Genomic DNA, 21723 nt, shown 5'->3' on the forward strand with positions numbered 1-21723 from the left:
GTGTGATTAAGAAACAGCATCATCCTGGAGGGAGGATTTGAGGCCGACTAGGAAGGTGGGCATCATATCAATAGGCTGAGATAAAGGGCGGGGAGGAGACCCCAGGGCAGGTAGACTGGGTTAGCAGGTACAAAGGTGGGAACAAGAAGAATACGTTCAGCAAACAGCTCAGCAAACAGCGAGAGCACAGTTTAGCAGAACCTGATGGCCTGAGTAAGAAAGACATCCAAGAAGGGGAAGTGGACACGTATGTTGGGCTTGTATAGAGGAGGCACTCCGATGCTGAGCCAAGAGATTTTTACTGAATTTAATAAGCCAGGGGCAACCTATTGGAGCTATTAAGCAAGGGAATAACATGACCCAGAGCTGCCCTTCAGCTAGAATAATCTTACTATAAATAAGGATAGCATAGAGTTGAGAGAAGCAGGAAGTGAAGAAGCCAGTTTGGAGGTTACTATAATAATCACCCAGGTGGGAAATCCATTAGCCTTGGAAACGGCGAGTGATATCAGGAATGAAGAATCTGTGTGCCTTTGCAAGGTTACATGGGTGAAGGTTGTTTAAAGCTACAAGTACACAAGGGGCCCTGAGGAGTGGAATATTACTGCATTCCATACTGCCTTGCTTGGTATCCTAGGAGTTTGAAAACGCTATTTTAGGATTCGTTTCATCTATGAATTCCCCATGGACACTGTATCTAATTTAGATTTTACATTTACATTTATAAGACAAATTTTCAAGTATAATTTATTTTGATATTTGAAGCAACTTCCACGTGTGTTTTCCCCCGATAGATATGGCAGTGTGGCGGCAAATTGCTGTTTGTCCCCTGCTCTCGCGTTGGACACATCTACCGACTTGAGGGCTGGCAAGGGAATCCTCCACCCCTTTATGTCGGCTCTTCCCCAACTCTGAAGGTGAGTCTTTGGATACCAGGAGAGTAGCCTGGGGACCTCTGTACCACACGCCGCTCCATTGATAGCCCACATGTTGAAGTCATTTCAACGGCAGCTCACTGAGTGCAATAAATCATTGAAGCAGTCAGTGCTGGTTCTCCCTTCTAGCTTAAGCTGGACTTACTCATGAAACACCTTATCATTTTTGTTTCGTTTTGTTTTTATTTGAAGTAGAGCTGACGTGCAGTATTATAGGTGTTAGATTACAGGTGTACACAGGTATTCAACACATATATACATTGGGAAGTGATCACAATAAATCTCGCTACCATCAGGCACCATTGAAGCGGTTACAGTGTTACTAACTCTGGTCCCTATGCTGGGCATTGCCTCCCCTTCCCCTGTGTCGCCCATCTGCCCGCTTTGCTTTCTTTGCTTGTTTGTTTGTTTTGTCTTTTAGATTCCACGTAGAAGTGAAATCATATGGTATTTGTCTTTCTCTGCCTTACTTATTTCACTTACCTTAATACCAGCCATGTTGTCCATCTGGGTCCATCCATGTTCTAACAAATGGCAAGATTTCATCTTTTTTGTGACTGAGTAAAATTGCACTGTGTGTGTGTGTGTGTGAGTGTGAGTGTGTATATATTTATATATCCCACATCTTCTTTATCTATCAGTATTATCAGTGGACACTTAAGTTGCTTCCATAGCTTGGCTGTTATGATTGTAAATTGTATTATAACTAATGCTGCAGTGAACATAGGGACACATATATCTTTTTGAATTAGTGTTTTTGTGCTCTTTGTGTAAATACTCAGAAGTAGAATTCCTAGGTTGTGGGGTAGTTCTGTTTTTAATTTTTTGAGGAATCACCATACTGTTTTCCATAGTGGCTGCACCAATTTTCAAAAGCAGCATACAACGGTTCCCTTTTCCTCTTATCTTCACCAACACTTATTTCTTCTTGTTTTGACAATAGCCATTCTGACAGGTATGAGGTGATATCTCCTTGTGGTTTTGATTTGTCTTTCACTGATGATTAGTGAGATTAAGTAGCTTTTCATGTATCTGTTGGCTACGTGTCTGCCTTCTTCGGAGAAATGTCCATTCAGGTCATCTGCCCATTATTTGATTGGTTTTTTTTTTTTTTTTGCATTTTTATATTGAGTCATATGAGTTCTTTATCATTTTGGATATTAATTCCTATCTGGTTGGATCATTTGCAAGTATCCTCCCATTCAGAAGGATGCCTTTTCATTTTGTTGATGGTTTCTTTCACTATACAAAAGCTTTTTAGTTTGATGTAGGCCCATGTGTTTATTTTTCTTTTGTTGTACTTGCCTGAGGAGATAGATCCAAAAAAATGTTCAAGAGCTTGCTTTCCATGTTTTCTTAGGAGTTTTATGGTTTCAGGTCTTATATTTAAGTCAAGTCTTTAGTCCATTTTGAGTTTATTTTGTATAATGGTTAATAAGAAAGTGGTCTAGTTTGATTCTTTTGCAACATTTATTGAGGAAACTGCCTTTTCCCCTTGGCTTCATTTGTCAAAGATTAATTAACCACATGAGCTTGGGTTTATTTCTGGACTGTCTATTCTATTCCATTGAGGTATGTATCTGTTTTTATCTGTTTTTTTACCTGAGGTATGTATCCATTGAGGTATACATACTGTTTTGATTACTATAACTTTGTGGTATAATTTCAAATCAGGGAGCAGGATACTTCCAGGTTTGTTCTTCCTTCTCAAGATTGCTTTGGCTGTTCAGGGTTTTGTGGTTCCACACAAATTTTTGGATTATTTGTTCTCATTCTTTGAAAAATACTAAAGGTATTTTGATAGATATTGCACTGAGTCTTTAAATTGTTTTGGATAGTATGGACATTTTAATAATATTGATTTTTTTCCAGTCCATGAATGTGGTATATCTTTCCATTTTTTTATGTGTTATCTTCAATTTCTTTCATCAGTGTCTTATAGTTTTTGGAGTATGGGTCTTTTGCCTCCTTAGTTAAATTTATTTCTCAATGTTTTTGATGCAATTATAAATGGATTATTTTCTTAATTTCTTTTTCTGATAGCTTATTATTAGTATATAGAAATACAACAGACTTATGTATATTAATTTTGTATCCTATAACTTTACTGAATTAATCTATTTGTTCTAATAGCTTTTTTGGTAGAGTCTTTAGGGTTTTCCATGTAAAGTGTCATGTCATCTGCAAAAAGTGACCGTTTTACTTCTTTCCCAATTTGAATGCTTTTTATTTCTCTTCTTGTCTGATTGCCATGGCTAAGACTTCCAACACTAAGTTGAATAAAAGTGGCAAGAGTGGGCATCCTTGTCCCAGATCTTAGATGGATATCTTTTGGCTTTTCATCATTGAGTGTGATGTTAGCTCATGGGCTTGTCATACATAGCCTCCATTATGTTGAAGTAGGTTCCCTCTGTATTCACTCTGTAGAGAATTTTTGTCATAAATGGATCTTGACTTTTATCAAATGCTCTTTCTGTATCGAGAAAGTTACCTGATTTTTGTTATTCTTTTTATTAAAGTGGTGTATCACGTTGATTGATTTGTGAACATTAAACCATCCTTGCATCCCTGAAATAATCCCAGTTGATCATGGTGTATAATCTTTTCAGTGTATTGTTGAATTCACCTTACTGATATTCTGTTGAAGATTTTTTGCATCTGTGTTTATCAGGGATCATATTATTTTTTAAGATTATTCTTTGTATCCTATTCTGATTAAGATTTTTATATTGAACGTTCTCCATGAGAAGATATCTCAGAAAAATTTAAAAAAAAAAAACCAAAAAACCTGCCACTCTGTCAGAAAATAGTTGAAAGAAAAATGTCAGCTTCTACTATTTTCACACAAATAAAATATTATTTTTGTTTGTTCTAAAATAATTAATCCTATTAGGAGTTTGTGCAGTAAATAAAATCAGATTTTTGAACAATGCTTGCAAAAGATTAATGTCTTTTGTCTCTCAAACCAGGAATAAAGCAGAAAAGCTTCACACAGAGGCCAAATATCCCACTGCTAGGAAGATGAAGTCCTCTATTCTTGACCGAGCAACTTTGAAGTTTCTCTAGTTAGGCTGCTTTCATAAATTCTAAGTGCATAGGAGTCTGATTCCATTCATTTTCTGGAGCCCTTAAACAAGTCAAAAGCAGAAGGAAGTTTATTATTGGCTGTAGATGCAACTGGGAACAGTTCCTTAAAGAGAAGTAGATAATAAAAGCATAGATGGAAAGGTCTTAAGGAATGAACACAGCTTTCTAACTAGCCAGTTTATCATAGAAATGGCCAAATGGAGCCCCAGCTACCAGAGGAGATGAGACTAAAATATCCCCAATAAGACAAAGAGCACCAAATCAACACCAGGGCTCACTGGCATTGGAGGAAAAGAACCTGCCCTTGGAGCTGGACCCATAATCACAAAGAATTAATGGAAAGTCACATTGATTCATGAAGGCCTGTGCTACAAGGAAAAGGAAAAACGATGAGAGGGAAATCTTTATCCACTCTAAAAATTAACTGTACATATTGGGAAAACGACCTGATAAATGTAATATTCCTTTTACATTCCGTGAGTGCCTAGAATGTGCCAGGCCCTTTTTCCCTCCATCATCCGCTACAGCCACCGTGTGCCAATGGCTTCCATCTGTTCATCCAGCTTGTCTGTCGTCTCTGAGCTGCTGACTTTGATAGGCAGTTGTCTCCTAGAATTATCTTCTTACATGACCCTCAGGCATTTCAGACTCCATATAGTCAAAGCTGAACATTTTAAACTTTTTTGCAAAAGTAGTCCTTTTGCTGCATCCTCTGTTTGCCGGTGAATGAAACTTTGCGGGGGGATGTTAGTGTAGTCTTCCTCCCTTCCCTCCACCTTCCTGAGCCCTGAAGATTCTGCCTCATACGTATCTATGAAATCTTCCTTTCTATGCTTTGCACAGGTCCTCGAATCCCATGCATATTAAATAGCCTCCTACTTGGTTCTCTGCCATCAGCTGCAACCCCCTTCGGTCCATCTCCCACTCACCACCAGTGTCACTCCCCTCAACATTAAATTCGATGTCTATACCTGCTTAAAGCCTTTCGATGGCTCTCAGCTAAAGGATAAAATTCAAATCCTTAAAAAAGAAGAAGAAGAATAATAGCTAACACTTTTTAAGCGCTCGCTGTACACCAGACCCTAAATGCTTTTTAATTTTCACAAAGCACAACAAGCTATGGTGTGAAAGACTACTTGCAGGATTCCAAAGGCACCATGATAAGTCACACTTCTTTTGGGTTTCTCTTTGCCCTGAATACCATTCCCACATAATGAACCACTCCTTCGAGGCTGAGCTGTCCCTTGCTCCTCCAAGCTGCCCCTCTAGCCTTCTCCTTCCCAAACAATGAAATGCCCCTTCTTTGCATCACTGTAACCATATGTGTGTGCCCTGAATTCTTTCCGTGCATTCGTATCTAGAAGACATGAGCTGTATCCAATTTTGGGTGACTTTGCAAAAGTTAAGACAATTTAGCAGTAACATTATGTGATACGTTACGACATTACCACATACAACGTTCTTGGAATCCAGGGGCTTTTGGCAACAGCACATCTACGTTCACCCTGTGGTAGTCATAGCCTAGGACAATCTTAACCTGAACACAAGGTGTTTTCCTTTTTTTGTTTGTTTTAAATTTAAATTCAATTAACCAACATCAAATATGCCATTAGTTTCCAATGCACAAGCTATTTTCTACTCCTGATGTAAAACAGGGCTCAGCAACGATGGCCTTTAGACCAGATCCAGCCCTTTTTAGTAAATAAGGTAATAGGGAAGCACCAGCACACCCATCTGTCTGCATGTTGTGTAAACTACCTTCTCATGACAACAGCAGAGCTCAGTAGTTGCTGCAGAGACTGTGTGGCCCAATGTTGCCAAAGATCCTTACCCTCTGGCCTTTTATAGAGAAAATTTGCTGATGAACGATGTTGGAGACCAAGGGACTAGATTGAGTATGTATTCCATCTGTCATAATATTCACGCCCACATGCATTCATTCCATTAAACCTTACAAGATAGGTCTTTGTCAGTTTTCACAACATCAGCTTATTTTATTGTTCCTTAAATGCTGTTCCTCAGAGTGCATCAGTTGGGGAAACTAGCCGGTTAATTCCGGGTGGTAGCAAAATGGTTCTATTATAGTCGTACCATGACCCAAAAAAGCCACTTGCAAAAAAAAAAAATAGTGTTTTATTCAACACAGCTATTGTTTTTTGTGATGGTTTCTGAAATGAGCCTTTTCCCTACACATGCTAGTAGTGTGGTTCTAATAGAAAGAGATCATTCTGGGTGAAGGAGCATCTGTGTCCAGAAGCCCTCTCCTAAACCCTCCCTGAACTTCACCTTCTTCCTCTAGAAGGTGGACAGAACATACGATCTTAGAATATATGATTTTTACAGCTCAGTGATGTCAGATTCTGTGTCTGTCACTTCTTAGTTGAACGTTTATGACATTTTATCTTTAGCAATTGACATATTCGGGTCGTTAACTGACTTGCATTTGTTTAATTAAATATCAGGTCCTATCAAAATGAGTTTGTTATATGTTGGTCATATTCTGTGTGTCTAAGATGGCTGTTTATGGCATTGCGATATTTTTCTTTTTCTTAATGTTGTCTTCTTTTTCACAGAATTATGTTAGAGTTGTTGAAGTTTGGTGGGATGAATACAAAGACTACTTCTATGCTAGTCGTCCTGAATCAAAGGCCTTACCATATGGAGATATATCTGAGCTGAAAAAATTTCGGGAAGATCACAACTGCAAAAGTTTCAAATGGTTCATGGAAGAAATAGCTTATGACATAACTTCACACTACCCTTTGCCACCCAAAAATGTCGAATGGGGAGAAGTAAGTACTGGCAGGTATTCCGATCTCAAAATGTTTGGAGACTGAGTTTAGGAGAAGGCAGAGGGAGGTGGAAATATGTGAGTTAAAGGAAAGAATTCTTGGAGTAAAGTTTCTCCTCTACCTTTCCACCAGACCATGACACCTCCCTTGACACCCTGAACCCTGGCCCAACCGCCATGTCCCCTGCTCTCAGCTCTTGGACTTACGGCTCTCCATCCTGGAATGCCGTACACTCCCTGCAGCTCCTCCTGCCCCTTCCCTGTCTCTCCTTCCCAAGTCCTTTTCCTGACTAATTCTAACTTATCCTGTTGCTCTCAATTTAGAGGGTACCAGTTCTAAAAAGCCTTTCTTATTCTTCCTCAATCCATCAGAAAGACTGAGTTCTTGATCTTCCCATGGGTTCTCGTAACACTCAAAATTGCCTGTCTCTCAGCTAGTCTCCGTGTTCAGGACCTGGTTCGCCATGTGTCCCAGTGGACTAATTAGAGATCCCCATATACAATAGGCACTCAAACAGTGCTTGTCAAATGAATGAATGATAACTGAAAACAAGTAAAGCAGGCCAAGGCATTGATTGGTGTTGTCATTTGTTTTTTTCAGACTTCCCTTTGTAACCTCATTTCTGATTTTGTGCACCCGTGAGCCTTCATGCTGCTACCTCATGGGTGTATTAAATGTGCCATGAACTTTTAAACCTGGGTAGTGTTGCTTAGTTACGTATTCAGCAACTACTGGTCAAGGGCCTGCTATGTCCCAGTCACTTTCCTATATATGAAATAAGACAGGCAGGCCCTTTTCATCAGGGAAAGGCTCTCCCCTGGGGTTAGTGGGGGAAAGAGACAACAAAAGGGAAGACGAAGAAGGTAATGGCAGATGGTGGTGGGGCCTACAAAGGAACTAAACAGGTGATGTTCAGGAGGACAGAGGGACAGATTATGGAAGCCTTCTTGGAAGAGGTGACATTTAATCTGAGATGTCAGTGATACACCAGAGAGCCAGGAGAGAGTGTTCCAAGAAGAAAATGGTGAGGTTGGAGGCTCTGAGTCAGGAAGTGCTTTGCCTTTGTGATACTCAGAAGAGAGGAAATTAATGAGGAGGGAGGCCTTTATCCTGTGGGGGTAGGAAGCCATGGGAGGGTTTTAAGGAGGTAACAAAAATGATTTAAGCTTTGCTTTTTAGTCACCCTGCTGTGAAGGTTTAGAGTGGAAACAGGGATGCCAGTTAGGAAGCCTGGTAGGGTAGTTCCGGTGAGAAGCGATGGTAGCGGAGACCAGGAAGTCAAAAATGGAATGGAGGTGAGCAGACCAATGTGAGATACGTATTTTATCTGGAGGCAGGTCGCTGATGGATGGGATGTGAAGGATATGGGCCAAGATGACTAGTTCTGTTTTTTCTCTGAGTAGCCGCTGAGGTGGCAGCTGAGATGGGGAGGTTGGTGGAGGGGAAGCGGGGGAAGGGTTGGGAATGGCAAGTTCTTTATTGGTGTTCTGGTTGGGTGAAGCGCCTGGACGTTAGACAGCCAGGTGCAGCCGGGAAATTGGAAGGCCAGAAAAGAGCGATGTGCATTTGGAGCCATCGGCAGGTAGATTGTTTCATGACACAGAGTGAACTCACGTAGGGAGAAAATAGAGATAGATAGAAGAAGTTGGGATCCAGCCCTGAAGGATTCCAGCACATAGAGTTTGGAAATAAAAGAAGCCAAAACTTATGCTGTCCATCTCTTGGTGTAATACCTTTCCCCCCAACCCTCCCGTACCCCGTGTTCTATTATAGCAAACTGGGTTTGACTCCCAGCTAGACCGTGAGCCGCTGGAAGTCCAGACCAGATTTCGGTTCTCTTTTAATCTCCAGGAACACCTGATTAATATAGTGCCTTCTTCATAAAAAGAATGAATCCTCTTGGTGATCTCGTTGGGTCTCCTGATTCTGAAACCATCTACACGCTGATGACTCTGGCTTTCTATCTCTAGCCCAAATCTCTCTCCCGGAGCCCAGACAAGTCCTTCCAACATGCTGCTTGCAATCTCCAGCAGATTATCTAACAGACACGTCAAACTCAATGTATTCAAAACTGAACTCCTTGTGTCCCCTCCCCAGCCTGTCTTTGCTGATTGCTCAGGACAAAAGTTCAGCTTCTCCTTTGAATCCTCTTCTCTCATACGTCACATCCAGTTCCCAAGTCTGAGCCTTTCTTACTGTGCTTTAAGCCACTATATCTCTGAGATTAACTTTGCCTTCGTGTGGCCTGTACTCAACCAGCAGGCCGAGTGCTCTTCTGAAAATGTGAGTCCGGTCACGGAGCTCTTCCATTAGAAACCTGCAGTGGAGTGAAGGCAGAGGCCCTCCTAGTGGGCTCGAGGCCAATATGCAGTCTGGCCCCACTGTTCTCTGGCCTCCCCATTCCGGGTCAGCTCCGCCGCGGTCCCTCCTGGTGTTCAGTGGGGGGCAGGCATGCACCTGCCTTTGCTGTTTCCTCTGCCCGAAAACAAAGCCTGACTCTTCACGCAGGCCTGACGTTTATACAGTTGACCCTTGAACAACACGGGTTTGAACTGCCCAGGTCCACATACACAAGCTTTTTTTTTTTTTTTAATATAGGGAATGTATTTTTTCTTCCTTACAATTCTTTCTTTCTTTCTTTCTTTCTTTCTTCCTTAAGATTTTATTTGAGAGAGAGAGCTTGGGCCGGAGTGGGGCCTGGGGGGAGGAGCAGAGGGAGAAGGAGAAGCAGACTCCCTGCTGAACAGGGTCCCTAATGCGGGGCTCCATCCCAGGACTCTGGGATCATGACCTGAGCCGAAGGCAGACCCTTAACCAACTGAGCCACCCAGGCGCCCCTCTTCTTTATGATTTTCTTAACATTTTTCTTTTCTCCTGCTGGCTTTATTGTAAGAATACAGTACATAATACATATAACATGCAGAGTATGTGTTAAGTGACTGTTTGTTACTGGTAAGGCTTCCGGTCAACAGTAGGCTGTTAGTAGTGAAGTTTTGGGGAAACCAAAAGCTATATATACACAGATTTTTGACTGCGCGGGAGGTTGTCTCCCCTAATCCCTGCCTTGTTCAAGGGTCAATTGTATATCCGGTCAAGACTGCTCAGATGTTACCTTCTCAGTGAGAATCTACCCTGCTGTCCCCTAACCCTCTCAGTCCCCACCTTGAACTTGCTCTTCTTTTTCTTTTCTCCATGGCACTTACCACTTCAAACATGTTTGTTATGTTTTTTGCTTATTTTCTGTCTTTCCCTCCCTAGAATGTAAGCTTGCTGGGGCAAGGATCTTTTATCCATTTTGTTCCCTGGTATAACAGAGCCTTACAACATGCCTGACACAGTACTTACTCACCAAATATTTGATGAATAAATAAAGTCATGAATGAGTGAATAGGTGGAATTTTCTGTTCTCCCTTTTTAAGCCACCCCTGAATATATCCTCACTTTAAGCTCTGTCCCCGCTCTGGCTCCTATACATTAAGCCTCACTCCTCAGTGTTCCCTTGCACATTGCGGGGAACCCCTACCAGTTTGAGCCCCATGTCTCCCTGAGGACAGTCTTCAGCGTCCCTCCAAGCAGGGCAAGAGGCTCCTTTCTCCACATGCCTGTCCCTCCATCCTGCTGGACGTCACGGACACAAGGGCCCCAGCACATGACTTGATTCTCATTGTATCTTCTAAAGCGTTAATCATTGTAGGTGCTCAATCAGTATTTGCTGACCAAATAAAAGGATAAACATTTTATCCAAATACTGTAAAATTCATAATTGCAATACAAATATATAGTATTTCCAGAGAAGGGAAAAGGTGAGCTTTATACAAAATGGGCATTCCAAAGATGAAACCCTGTGGTTGCTTCTCTCCTACATTATTCATGCTCAGAGAAAAATCTCACTGCCTGGCCCATTTGCCATGACTTTTGCCTCCCGAGCCTCTTAGAGACATCTGCCAAAATGGTCGCACAGTCATTTGGAGGAGTTCTCTTTTGTCTTTAATTCTGGTTTAGACATCTAGGGCCAGTGTCTGTTAGCACTGGGTAGCTGTGCTCTGTTTGCTTCTCATCCGCATGAATTCTCATGAACCTGGAATTGTATTTCATGGTATCTTGTTTTTTTCTTCTGTGATATTTTATAAAAATCTATGGACCAGTGACCTCAGTTGGAGTAATAAGCCCATTCCAGTGTGGGCTTCAAGACTGTAAATGATTTCAGAGGTGACTGGTATTCCCTGAGCTACTCCAAGACAGACAAGACCGTCATCACCTAACATTACACACCCAGATTTCTACTGTGAACTGCAGTATTTAGCATGAAACTCTCTTAACCTGATGCTAGAGCTCACTGAAACTAAACTGTTGCCTGCTTTTTGGTTCTTTGTTCATTTTTATAGATCAGAGGCCTTGAGACTGTTTACTGCATTGATAGCATGGGGAAGACAAACGGAGGCTTTGTTGAACTAGGGCCCTGCCACAGGTTGGGAGGGAATCAGGTAAATAACCATACTTGCATGTTTTCATATTCGGCTGCATTGCGGCAGCTAGTCTTACTGATCATGGGATTTCATTTACTTTTTGATAATTTTGTTTGGGTAAAATAAAACATTCTGTGAAAAAACTGACAGCGTTAAAGCATTTACTTAGATGAAGGGGATGAGAACGGTGTTGAGTTTTCACACAAGCAATCCGAATCTAGAATTTATGTCTGATATGAGAGATTAGAATATGTTTCTATGTGAGTATCTAGCCATGTAAGCCTAGCTCTGTAGTAATTTTATTTGTAAATTGTGTTCATTATTCCTCATTTCCCCCTAATAAATTAGCTAGGATGTTACTGCCAGTAAGATAACATTTCACTAATATATTTTCTTACTTCCTTATGTGGGTGTTTTTCTTGCCTCTAATTTAGATTGTCAGATATCATCAGCTCTGTTTCCACTTTTTCATCTGCTCACACTGTTGGTGCATAAGAAATATGTGTTGATGATCCATTCTGTGCCTAAAAGGCTAAAGAACACAATCCTTAAAGTGTTAGCAGGAGTCTTCACTAATATCAAAATGAATATAGTTTCTATCTTTGGACATAGAACTCTGAACATACAGAAAAGTTATAGAAAAATAAAGTCATTGAGATTATGAGTTAAGTTTCTTTTTTCTTTTTTTTAAATAATGCAGATCAGCAGAGAAGGTGCCTTGATACTTTCTTTTTTTTTTTTTTAATAGCTTTTTCGAATCAATGAAGCTAATCAGCTCATGCAGTATGACCAGTGTTTGACAAAAGGGCCTGATGGATCCAAAGTTATGATTACACACTGTAATCTAAATGAATTCAAGGAATGGCAATACTTTAAGGTATTAAGCTTTTCAACATTTCAGTTGTGCATTATTGTAAAATAATATTATTTGCTATTTCACTTTAATAATACCTACCATCTGGAATTAAGATATATAAATCTTAAAATATATATGTGTGTGTTTATATACGTACATATATATCAAGTTTCAATATGCATAAATTGCATTTATAGTTCATGTTGTCCAGCAGGTGGAGCTATAGACAAACAAATAACACTTAGAAGTCTGGGTCTTCACGGCTTATTATTAACAATGGGAGAAATACTACTTTAAAAGTCATGTTTAGTTAATCACTTGACACCACAGGAATGGGTGTTTGTTTGTTTGTTTGTTTGTTTTTCCCCCAGATGTGACTCTTCCAGGTTCTTTGCCAAGTTGAAGATCCCAACATATTAATGTATTTATGTATAATTTTCTGTGTCTAGACTTGACTAAATCGATTTATTGTGAAACACGAAGTTGGGAAAGCTGCCCCAAACTGAAAGAACTTGGCAGTCCTCCCCTTTATTTATGCATCTAGTGGTCATGATCATACCATGTCTGTCATGCCAGCACTTACTTGCTATGTAGTGACATCGTTATGACCCAGTTTAATATTCCCAGTTATCATCATTCATGAATAATTACTATCAAGTGGTATGTGTCAGTTGCCTATTTTTTTTCCTGTAACAAGTTAGGAGAAGGTTAATCTAAACCTTGAAGAACAGAGCCTTTGTTTCTACAAAGAAAGATGAGTAATAGCAATAAATGATGGGTTCAGTGAGAACAGTATTAGTAACTAAAAATATTAAAAGGCAGCTAAGGCAGACCAGAAACTACCATCCAGAATTAGTTTAATGGACAAAAATTGGAATATACATATTTTAGCTATTTTAAAGGCCACAGCATTGAATATGCATTTGTGCATCAGACATTACTAAATATTCCTTGGGGCCCGATGATGTGGTAACTTCAAAAAGAAGCCAAAGCACATCATACTCTAATGGCAGAAAAGAAAAAACTGCAGAAATGCAAGTAAGTAAAATGCAATAGGTTAACAAAGGATCGATTAATAGGAGGAATTGTTTATCATGAGTTTCATAGAGGAAGTATCATCGTACCAGATCTTGAGGTAGAAAAAGGCTTTTTGTAGAGGGTAAATAAGAAAACTGGAGGAGCAAAGACATGGAGTAAGAGTGTGTAGTAGAGTCTAGGACTCTTGTTGAGTTTGGTGTCCTTAAGTTGTAGTCCACGTGGAAGAACATTGAACTTCATTTTGCAAGTGAGGAACCCAGTGAGAGGGAACAGTGGATACTTCAGGAAAATAACTCCAGGAATATTGTGAAGTACGGACTGATGAGCAGATCAGTTCAGTCTACAGTTCTCAAACTTCCGGTCTCTAGATTCTCTCTGCACTCTTGAAAATTACTGAGAACCTCCCCACAACGACAGATTTTGTTTATCTACGTCAGAGCTAAAAATGTTTTCTGAGTTGCAAATTAAACCTGAGAAGTTTTGTAAGCATGTATTTGTGTTGTTTTATATTTGTATTTATATATTAATTCATGTTAAAAGTTAATGATAACCCTTCCACATGTTAGTAAAAATAACATTTTTAATAACAAATTACTATTTTTAAAAAAAAGTGAGAAGAATGGCATTGTTTCATGATTTTTCAAATCCCTTTAAATGCATGGTTTAATGGAAGACAGCTGGATTCTCATACTGCTTCTGCATTCAATTTGATGCGATATGTTGTTTTAGTTGAAGTATATGAGGAAAATCTAGCCTCAAACATGCAGTTAAAAAAGAGAGGATTAATTCAATAGCCTTTTCAGATAATTGTATTCTTCTTTGATGCTACACCACAGCTAAGTAAATGGTAGTTTCTTAAAAGTTATTTGCAGTGTAGAATCTGAAACCATATTAGTGAGCATTTGGTCCTATGTTACATTAAAATCCATTGGTCTGTCTTATACTCTGAAAGGATCTTTTACTCATGTCTGCTTTTGTAACATCATGCGTTGGTTGTTTGGAAAATATTGGCTCACTCAGTGAAGTAGGTCTTCCAAATGTTGACACATTTCATTAAACAGTGTCCAAAAATCACAAATATAAGCACTGATTTCATGGTAAAGCTGTCAGGTTCATGGTGGTGGGTACAAGTTTTCCACCACTCTAGTTTTTGCTTGAAAAGTCAGATTCTATCTATCAGTGGCAAAAAATACTGTCAGATTATCATTGCTGGTTTTTTAAGTGACGGACTTACTTCATTTTCTAGAAAAAGTATGCCCAGTCCCAAGTTGGAATAATCATAGTTTGTCTAGAGTTATCCTTTGAAGTCAAAATGACATTACTTGAAAAAAGAAGCTAGTTGGACTCTCAGGTCAAACAAATGTACACGTGCTTTCCTTCTGGATAACCACTGTACTTCACTATATGGAAGTGCTTTATCCATACTATCCATCTCATCTCAGAATATTTTTAAAAGGGTAGGGACACCTGGATGGCTCAGTTGATTCAGTGTCTGGTCTTGGTTTCAGCTCAAGTCATGTTCTCATAGGTTGTCGGACCAAGCCCCGCATAGGGCTCCACATTCAGCAAGGAGTTGGGAGAGTCCCTCTGCCCTCCCACCCCCAACCCCGCACTTGCACACTGTTTCTTGTTCTCTCTCTCTCCGTCTCTAAAATAAATAAATCTTTAAGAAAAAAGTATACTCAAGGGTCAAGATCTAATAAAACCAGTAAGTTTTATGGTTTCATCACAGACACCTTTGAGTAAAACCAGTGTTTTCTTTTTTAGCTGTGGGTATATAGCCACGAATACTGAGACTAGCACAATTACATCACTGTTTGATTTATGCAAAGGCCCCAGCATTTTGACCTTCCATTGCTTTTGCACCATCAGTATAAATGTCCATGCAATGAAAAGGCAAATAGGGTCTTTGTATTATTACAAAGGTAGTTTTGGCCTTACAGACCCAATCTTAGATAGTCCGAGAACTACAGTATGAGAAGCCCTGAGCTCTCTTGAGGAAATTTACAACAGAGGACGAGTGCTAAACAGGTACATGCAGTGGGTCTGGGAAAGGATTCAGATCAGAGAAATTGCAAACATCAGTCCTCAGTGATTGCGACAGTTTGAAGGGAAGGAAGGAATGTGGAGCATGAAAGGCCTGTCTTGAGCCCTGGAAGGATGGTACTGCCATTAGCCAGGATGGGAACTGAAGAAGTAGGTTGGGAGGGGAAGACAGTGAATTGAAGTTTGTATACCATTGCATTTGTACGTTGTGACTTAACAATAAAAGGACTTAGAAGACTGACAATTGCGAAAAATCCAAAGTCTGAGGTATGGTTGATTTAAGCCTGTCCGGTTTGCTGGAATTCTCTTCTTGCGAAAGCCAGATAATGACTTCGAATGTCAGTGATACCAAAAGAAGTACAAATTTAAAGTTCCCTTGTCCTCTTGTTTTCCAGAGCCTGTACAGATTTACTCATATTCCTTCAGGAAAGTGCTTAGATCGTTCAGATGTCCTCCACCAAGTGTTCATCTCCGACTGTGACTCCAGTAAAATGACTCAAAAGTGGGAAATGAACAACATCCATAGTGTTTAGAAAGAATGAAAGAAACCAATAACCTACCTACTGACACATAAACTTATCTAGGACTGAAAACCGCCTGAAACCTGCTGCAACTATTGTTAACTCTGTACAGCTCCAAACCCAGAACCTCCTGATCAGTTTGAAGGACGTTGATAAACTGTGATTTTACAATAACATTATCATCTGCAGTTACTGTTTACAAAACTGCTTTTACCTTAAACTTTGTAGATGTTTACATCTTTTTTTGTTTTGTTTCAAGATGATGTTGGTTGGTAATTTGTGCATTTAGCTCTGTTTTATTTAGAACAGAGTTAAAAGCATCATTGTCTTCTTTGGGATTACACTCAGGGGTCTGAAAGGCAGTTTGATTTTTTTTTTTTTTTTAAACACACTTGAAAACAAGGTTGGAGTAACCAGACTTTCATATATAACTTGGTGATTATCAACCTATTGTGTCTTTATTTAATTTTACATCTTTATGAAGCACTGCCACAGGTTCTTAGCCAAGGTGGCCTTCCTTCACAGTCATGCTGCTTTATTGAAAGGTGAATTTCAACACATTTAGTGCCTCTTTCATTTCTCAGTATATATTTCAAGAGCTTTTGATGAAATTTATAGGATGGTAATGATGGAATTGTCATCTGGATGAGAAATACTTTCACTACTCAAAAATGAATTTATGTGCTACCATTTGCTCTGAAATGGAATGGTGTATGGTTTGAAGAAGAAAAGACAGTATAGAACATCCAATGCTATTTCATAGGGTTGAAGACTGTGACATTAACTCCCTCACTCCCTGGCATGCCCAACATTCTCCGCTGATAGTGACTCCGAAGATAACAGAGGGGGTCTACCAACTAGGGAAAAGTTGTCCACTGACATCTAGTATTCACTTTTCCCCAATACCTATCACTACAGAAAATTAATTCTCAGTTTTGAAACCCTGAAGTGTGGGAGTAACAAAAACAACAAAATACCACTGTCAAAACGTCCAGGGCTCATTCTGACCATGGTAAGAATTTCCAAGCCCTTGTTAGACTACGCCTTACAAAACCCATGTGTGTTACAACCCTAAGCTGTGGAACCCGGAAGCCAAGAGTGAACGGATGTTTCATGTATGTCTTCATCCAAATGAAACCCCCTGCACATTGTTTTAAATTTAAAAAAAAAAAAAAGGCTATTTAAAAATACAGTTCATTAACAAATATGAACTTCTGTTAGGTTAGGTGTTAGTTCCCTAGTGTTTCTGTTTTGTTTTGTTTTAGGAAGCGTATTTCTATTAGTATTTTTCCAGTGAAAAGAAGACGTGTTTGGATTTAACATTTATTAAGATGGTACCTACTAGAGGAAAACCAAATAGTGCAAATAGTGAATTAAATTCTAATTTCTAAATAAGAGTCTTTTGTTACCCAAAAGATTAAAATGCTACACTGAGTGGAAAAAAAAAAAAAAAAAAAGGAAAAAACTGATGAAGTGGGGAATGGCAAGTAAATGATGCATTTTTGATCCTGTAATCATGATATCATTACAATGAAAGGAATTTCACAAACTACTGCCAGAGGGAACTATTTTTAATTAAAGCTTAAAAAAGGAAAGAAAAAAATCTACATTTGTTTAGAAGAAAAGCCTACAAATTTGTTTCTTCCAAGCTTAGCTCTTAAATTTGGAGAGTCAGAGTTAAACATCCTGAACAGAGTCTTATTTATAATTTTGAATTGTCAATTTATATTTTGCTACTGATCTGTGATCAACCATTTTAACTTTCATTCATCTCTAGGGATGTTTAAAAGGAATACATTTATATATGCTTATACAACTGCAAAATAAATCAGCTATAAAAAGGAAACTAAGAGAATTGGTACATTAATTACTTGTGTCTTTGCAAATAGGCTCCATTTTCCTTGTTGAATAGCTTATAACCTTGTTAACTATGCATAGGCCTAAGAAAGGTGGCACATAAACTGTGCATGTAAATTTTAAATGGGTATTTTGTGCAATTCGTTGATACTCTATGAAAATGATTCTATATATTGAAATCAGAAACCTTACCAAACATGAAAAACATCAGAAGCTGCTGCCATATGACTATTTTCTACTGTAGGCTGCTTTGGAAATAATTCCCATATCCTTGCTTTGTAAGTTGATAATATCACTATGCATTTCTACATATTTTATAAATTTGATTTATGCAGATTTTGATACACTGTATGTTTCTGTAGAAATTGTATAAATATTCAAATTTTATTAGGGATAAATTTGAGAAGTTTATGTATATCTTAATTCTGGGTTGCTTGTTTTTTAGGTGAGAAAAAAATAAAATATTTTAATCCATGGGTTTTTTCAGTACTTGTAATCATTTCTAAATCCAAACACTGCATGCTTGAATTTCGTCTATAAGATACACTAACATAATAGCTAAAATATCATATATTATAGTTATATGTTGAGTATGTGCTTGAATATTGGTTATGAATATGCTTGGAATACTTGGAGTGTATCTGTAGGAAGGAAACATAAAAGTTTTATTTTCGTCTCTAGTTCCTTATATATAGCAATTTTTTTTGAAGTAACTTATCCAAGTATAAAAAACTACCCCAGCAACATATATCTTTCTTGGCAGTGTATTCTACTATAGAGTTGCCTATTGAAAGCAAAAATTTCTTTAAGTCAAAACTCTTTACAACCTGACAGGTCAAGTGAGTAGAGAGAAAGGAAGCCTACCAAAAAAAAGAGAAACAGGCCATAGGACCTTGTGGCACAATGTGCGACATCTCAAGAGAAGATACGGCTACTAACACTCCAATACGTGGCAGTGTTGATTTGGGAAACTTTCAGTTGACTTGGCTATTGTCACATCCGCTAATTCTCAGCTACTGTATCAAAGAAATTTGAAAAAGTCATCTAGGACCAGACTGGAGTAAACAGGGGCTCACTTATTTCTTAAGATACAGTCTCACAGGGATCTTGGAATATACTTCATTTCTGGATAGAATCTATCTTTTTTTAAAAAATCCACTTATAATTCAGTGTAAAACATGGTAAGTACTTGATCTGAGCCAGAGCCCCAGTAGGCCAGTCATTTGGGGACATGAAAATTAATCCATGTGAAAGCAGATTTTAAAAAGTACCAAGCACTATGAAAATGCGTATCATTCATTAGAATCAGTGAGTTGCAGGAAAATGGACAGAGAATGGTTTTTGTGGACCACTATTCCCTGGAATTGAGATTAAAGGAAGGACGGATTCTAAGCTAAATCCAATAATTGTATAGCAATTCTCATATTTAAGATTTTGAAATGCCCATAATTGAGTCTGAGCAGAGGTGGGATGGGGAGGGCTCCTTATTTTCCTAATAAAATGTTACAGTCTACTCATCTGAATGAATATAGTATGGTGGACCAATCTGTTTTGAATCTCTGTTCCACTACAAATTACTCATATAACCCTGGGAAGTTATTTAAACTCTGTGCCTCAATTTTCCCATTTGTAAATTAGGAAAAGTAATAGTGCCTATTTCACAGATTTTATTCGGATTGTATGAATATACATGAAGTACTTAGGATAGCTCCTGATATATAGTCATATGTCATATAGTCAGGATATATAGATATATATATATAGCCAGGCATATAGTCAGGATAATATAAGTAAGTATTAGCTATGGCATATAGTCAGGATAATATAAGTATTAGCTATGGCATATAGTCAGGATAATACAAGTATTAGCTGGCATATAGTCAGGATAATATAAGTATTAGCTATGATTCCCTGGTTTCAGAGACTTTAAATTTGTTTTTAATCACGGTGATGGGTGGCTCAGTCGGTTAAACGTCTGCCTTTGACTCAGATCATGATCTCAGGGTCATGGGATGGAGCTCCACAGTGGGCTCTCTGCTCATCAGAGAGTCTGCTTCTCCCTCTGCCTGGTGCTCTGCCTGCTTGTGATCTCTTTCTCTGTCAAATAAATAAATAAATAATTTTTTTAGAATTCGTTTTTAATCAGAAGACACCTACACTGGAAGCCCTATATAAAGGCTATGTGTGTGTACCTATGTTTCATATACAAGATAACATTACCCACACTTTACAAATGGAGAAATGAAGCTCAGAAGTAATGATGCTTCTTAAATTGGAGGTGAAATGTTTATCCATAAGAGAATAAATAATTTCTACCTCACATCATTTATAGCATGTGTAAAATAGTTTTTAGTGGTCTAATTTAACGCTTGGATAGAACCAAGCGCATCTTAACAGATGTTTAAGATAATGTCTTTAAGTTATTTCTAAATGAAATTTCGTAGGTTTTTAATACGGACAAATAAATTCCAACTGTATTAATGTCTAAATGTACAAAGAAAACTAGAACTTTTAGTAGAAAATTGAACTGAATTGACTTCCATGTCTGGCCATGACATAGTAGTTGGTATTGGACTTAGGCTGCTGTTCTTAAACAACTATAACCTGGATAAAATATATGGGCTGTTTTGAGGAAATGGATAATAGGCAAAGCAGACTGTGATACTTGAAAAAAAGGAAACATGCAGGTAAACCTCAGGTTTACCATGTCTGTCTGGGAGAACTTTCATGATCATGGTACAGGAAAATGGAGCTCAATGATGATATTGGTGAGCTATGGAGAACGAGAATAGAGTTTGGTACTTCTGAGACAGCTGGACTTTATAGGGAAGGATACTGGAGGGGAGTGTAACTGAATACCAGGAAATAGGTACAGGAATTTTTATAGCACTGCCATTTACAATAGCAAAACCCCCAAGAACCTAAATACTCATCAATATTACACAGCAATGAGCACACAGCCATTAAAAAAAAAAGAAAGAAAGAAAAGAAATCTTGCCATTTGCAACAACATGGACAGAACTAGAGAATATAATGCTAAGCAAAATAAGTCAGAGAAAGATACATACCATATGATCTCACTTGTATGTGGAACTTAAACTAATGAGCTAAGGAAACAAACAAACAAACAAAAAAAATGAGAGAGAAACCAAGAAACAAACTAAAGGTTACCAGAGGGGAGATGGGTAGAGGGATGGATGATACGAGATGAGGATGATTTAAAAAAATCTCAGAACTGAATCTGATACTCTTACCATAGCAACTATCTTAACCCATATATATTGGGTTACCAATATAACCCATATACCTTTAGCTAATGTTATTTACTATCACTTGCCCCCCAGAAAAGTGTCTTAAATATATTGCCTCATTTAATCCTCAAAATTTCTTAATTTTATAGGTGAGGAAATTGAAAGGTTATTTAACTTGTCTGAGGTTACCAAATCAGTAAGAAAGAGACCTATTCAAACTCCAAGTTCCAAGTTCCAAGTGTAAGCTCATCTCCTCACCCTTAATCTCCTTCATAACCTTGCTTCTTCCTTTGTCTGTTTGTATTTTATCTTAAGTGATCTCTATGCCCAACATGGGGCTCAAACTCATGACCCCAGAATCAAGCGCCTCATGCTCTACCAACTGAGCCAGCCAAGTACCCATTACTTTAATTAATCCCTTGCATAAGCCATCTCCTCTTTATTAGAATAATGTAAAGAATCAAAGAATAACATAACAAATGTAAATGAATTAGTGTTTTATTATCTTACCTGCTGCCCTAGAATATTGTCTTAGTTGAACTGCCATGTCTTCCTGAAGGGAGGAAACTGGATCCGTTGATATAAAGACCATTTCCAGTTCTGAAGTTTGCTGTTCCACGTTGCTTGAAAGTTATTTTACTTTTCTTTAAATGTGACACTCTAACTGTGCTTCTGAATCCATTATTCTACAGATATGGTAACTGTTAGGACGAAGCTCACTGAGGGAAAAGTTAGTACTGTAAATCCTGAAAAGAAGCCTAGGAAATTCCATTAAGTGAAATTCCATTAAGACCTCAGACCTCAGAAACAATGTCTATCTCTACATTTACTACAGGATAAGAAGTCAGAGGAGTTTCCAGTCAGAGTGAAAAGT

At 38.5% G+C, this 21723-nt stretch overlaps 1 protein-coding gene across 2 annotated transcripts in view; it reads left to right on the forward strand.

Annotated features, from left to right (window-relative positions):
* GALNT7 (polypeptide N-acetylgalactosaminyltransferase 7) overlaps positions 1 to 18072 on the forward strand; it is a 143030-nt gene extending 124958 nt beyond the window's left edge. For both annotated transcript variants that reach the window (XM_032332221.1, XM_032332220.1), the window contains exons 8-12: positions 795 to 917; positions 6596 to 6814; positions 11200 to 11298; positions 12029 to 12157; positions 15616 to 18072. In XM_032332221.1, coding sequence (XP_032188112.1) covers positions 795 to 917; positions 6596 to 6814; positions 11200 to 11298; positions 12029 to 12157; positions 15616 to 15753 — 708 coding nt within the window. In that variant the 3' untranslated portion in view covers positions 15754 to 18072. The remainder of the gene's footprint in view (positions 1 to 794; positions 918 to 6595; positions 6815 to 11199; positions 11299 to 12028; positions 12158 to 15615) is intronic.
* Positions 18073 to 21723: the final 3651 nt, after the last annotated feature.

This window comes from Mustela erminea, chromosome 2 (genome assembly GCF_009829155.1).
Source record: "Mustela erminea isolate mMusErm1 chromosome 2, mMusErm1.Pri, whole genome shotgun sequence".
NCBI classification, from domain to species: Eukaryota; Metazoa; Chordata; class Mammalia; order Carnivora; family Mustelidae; genus Mustela; species Mustela erminea.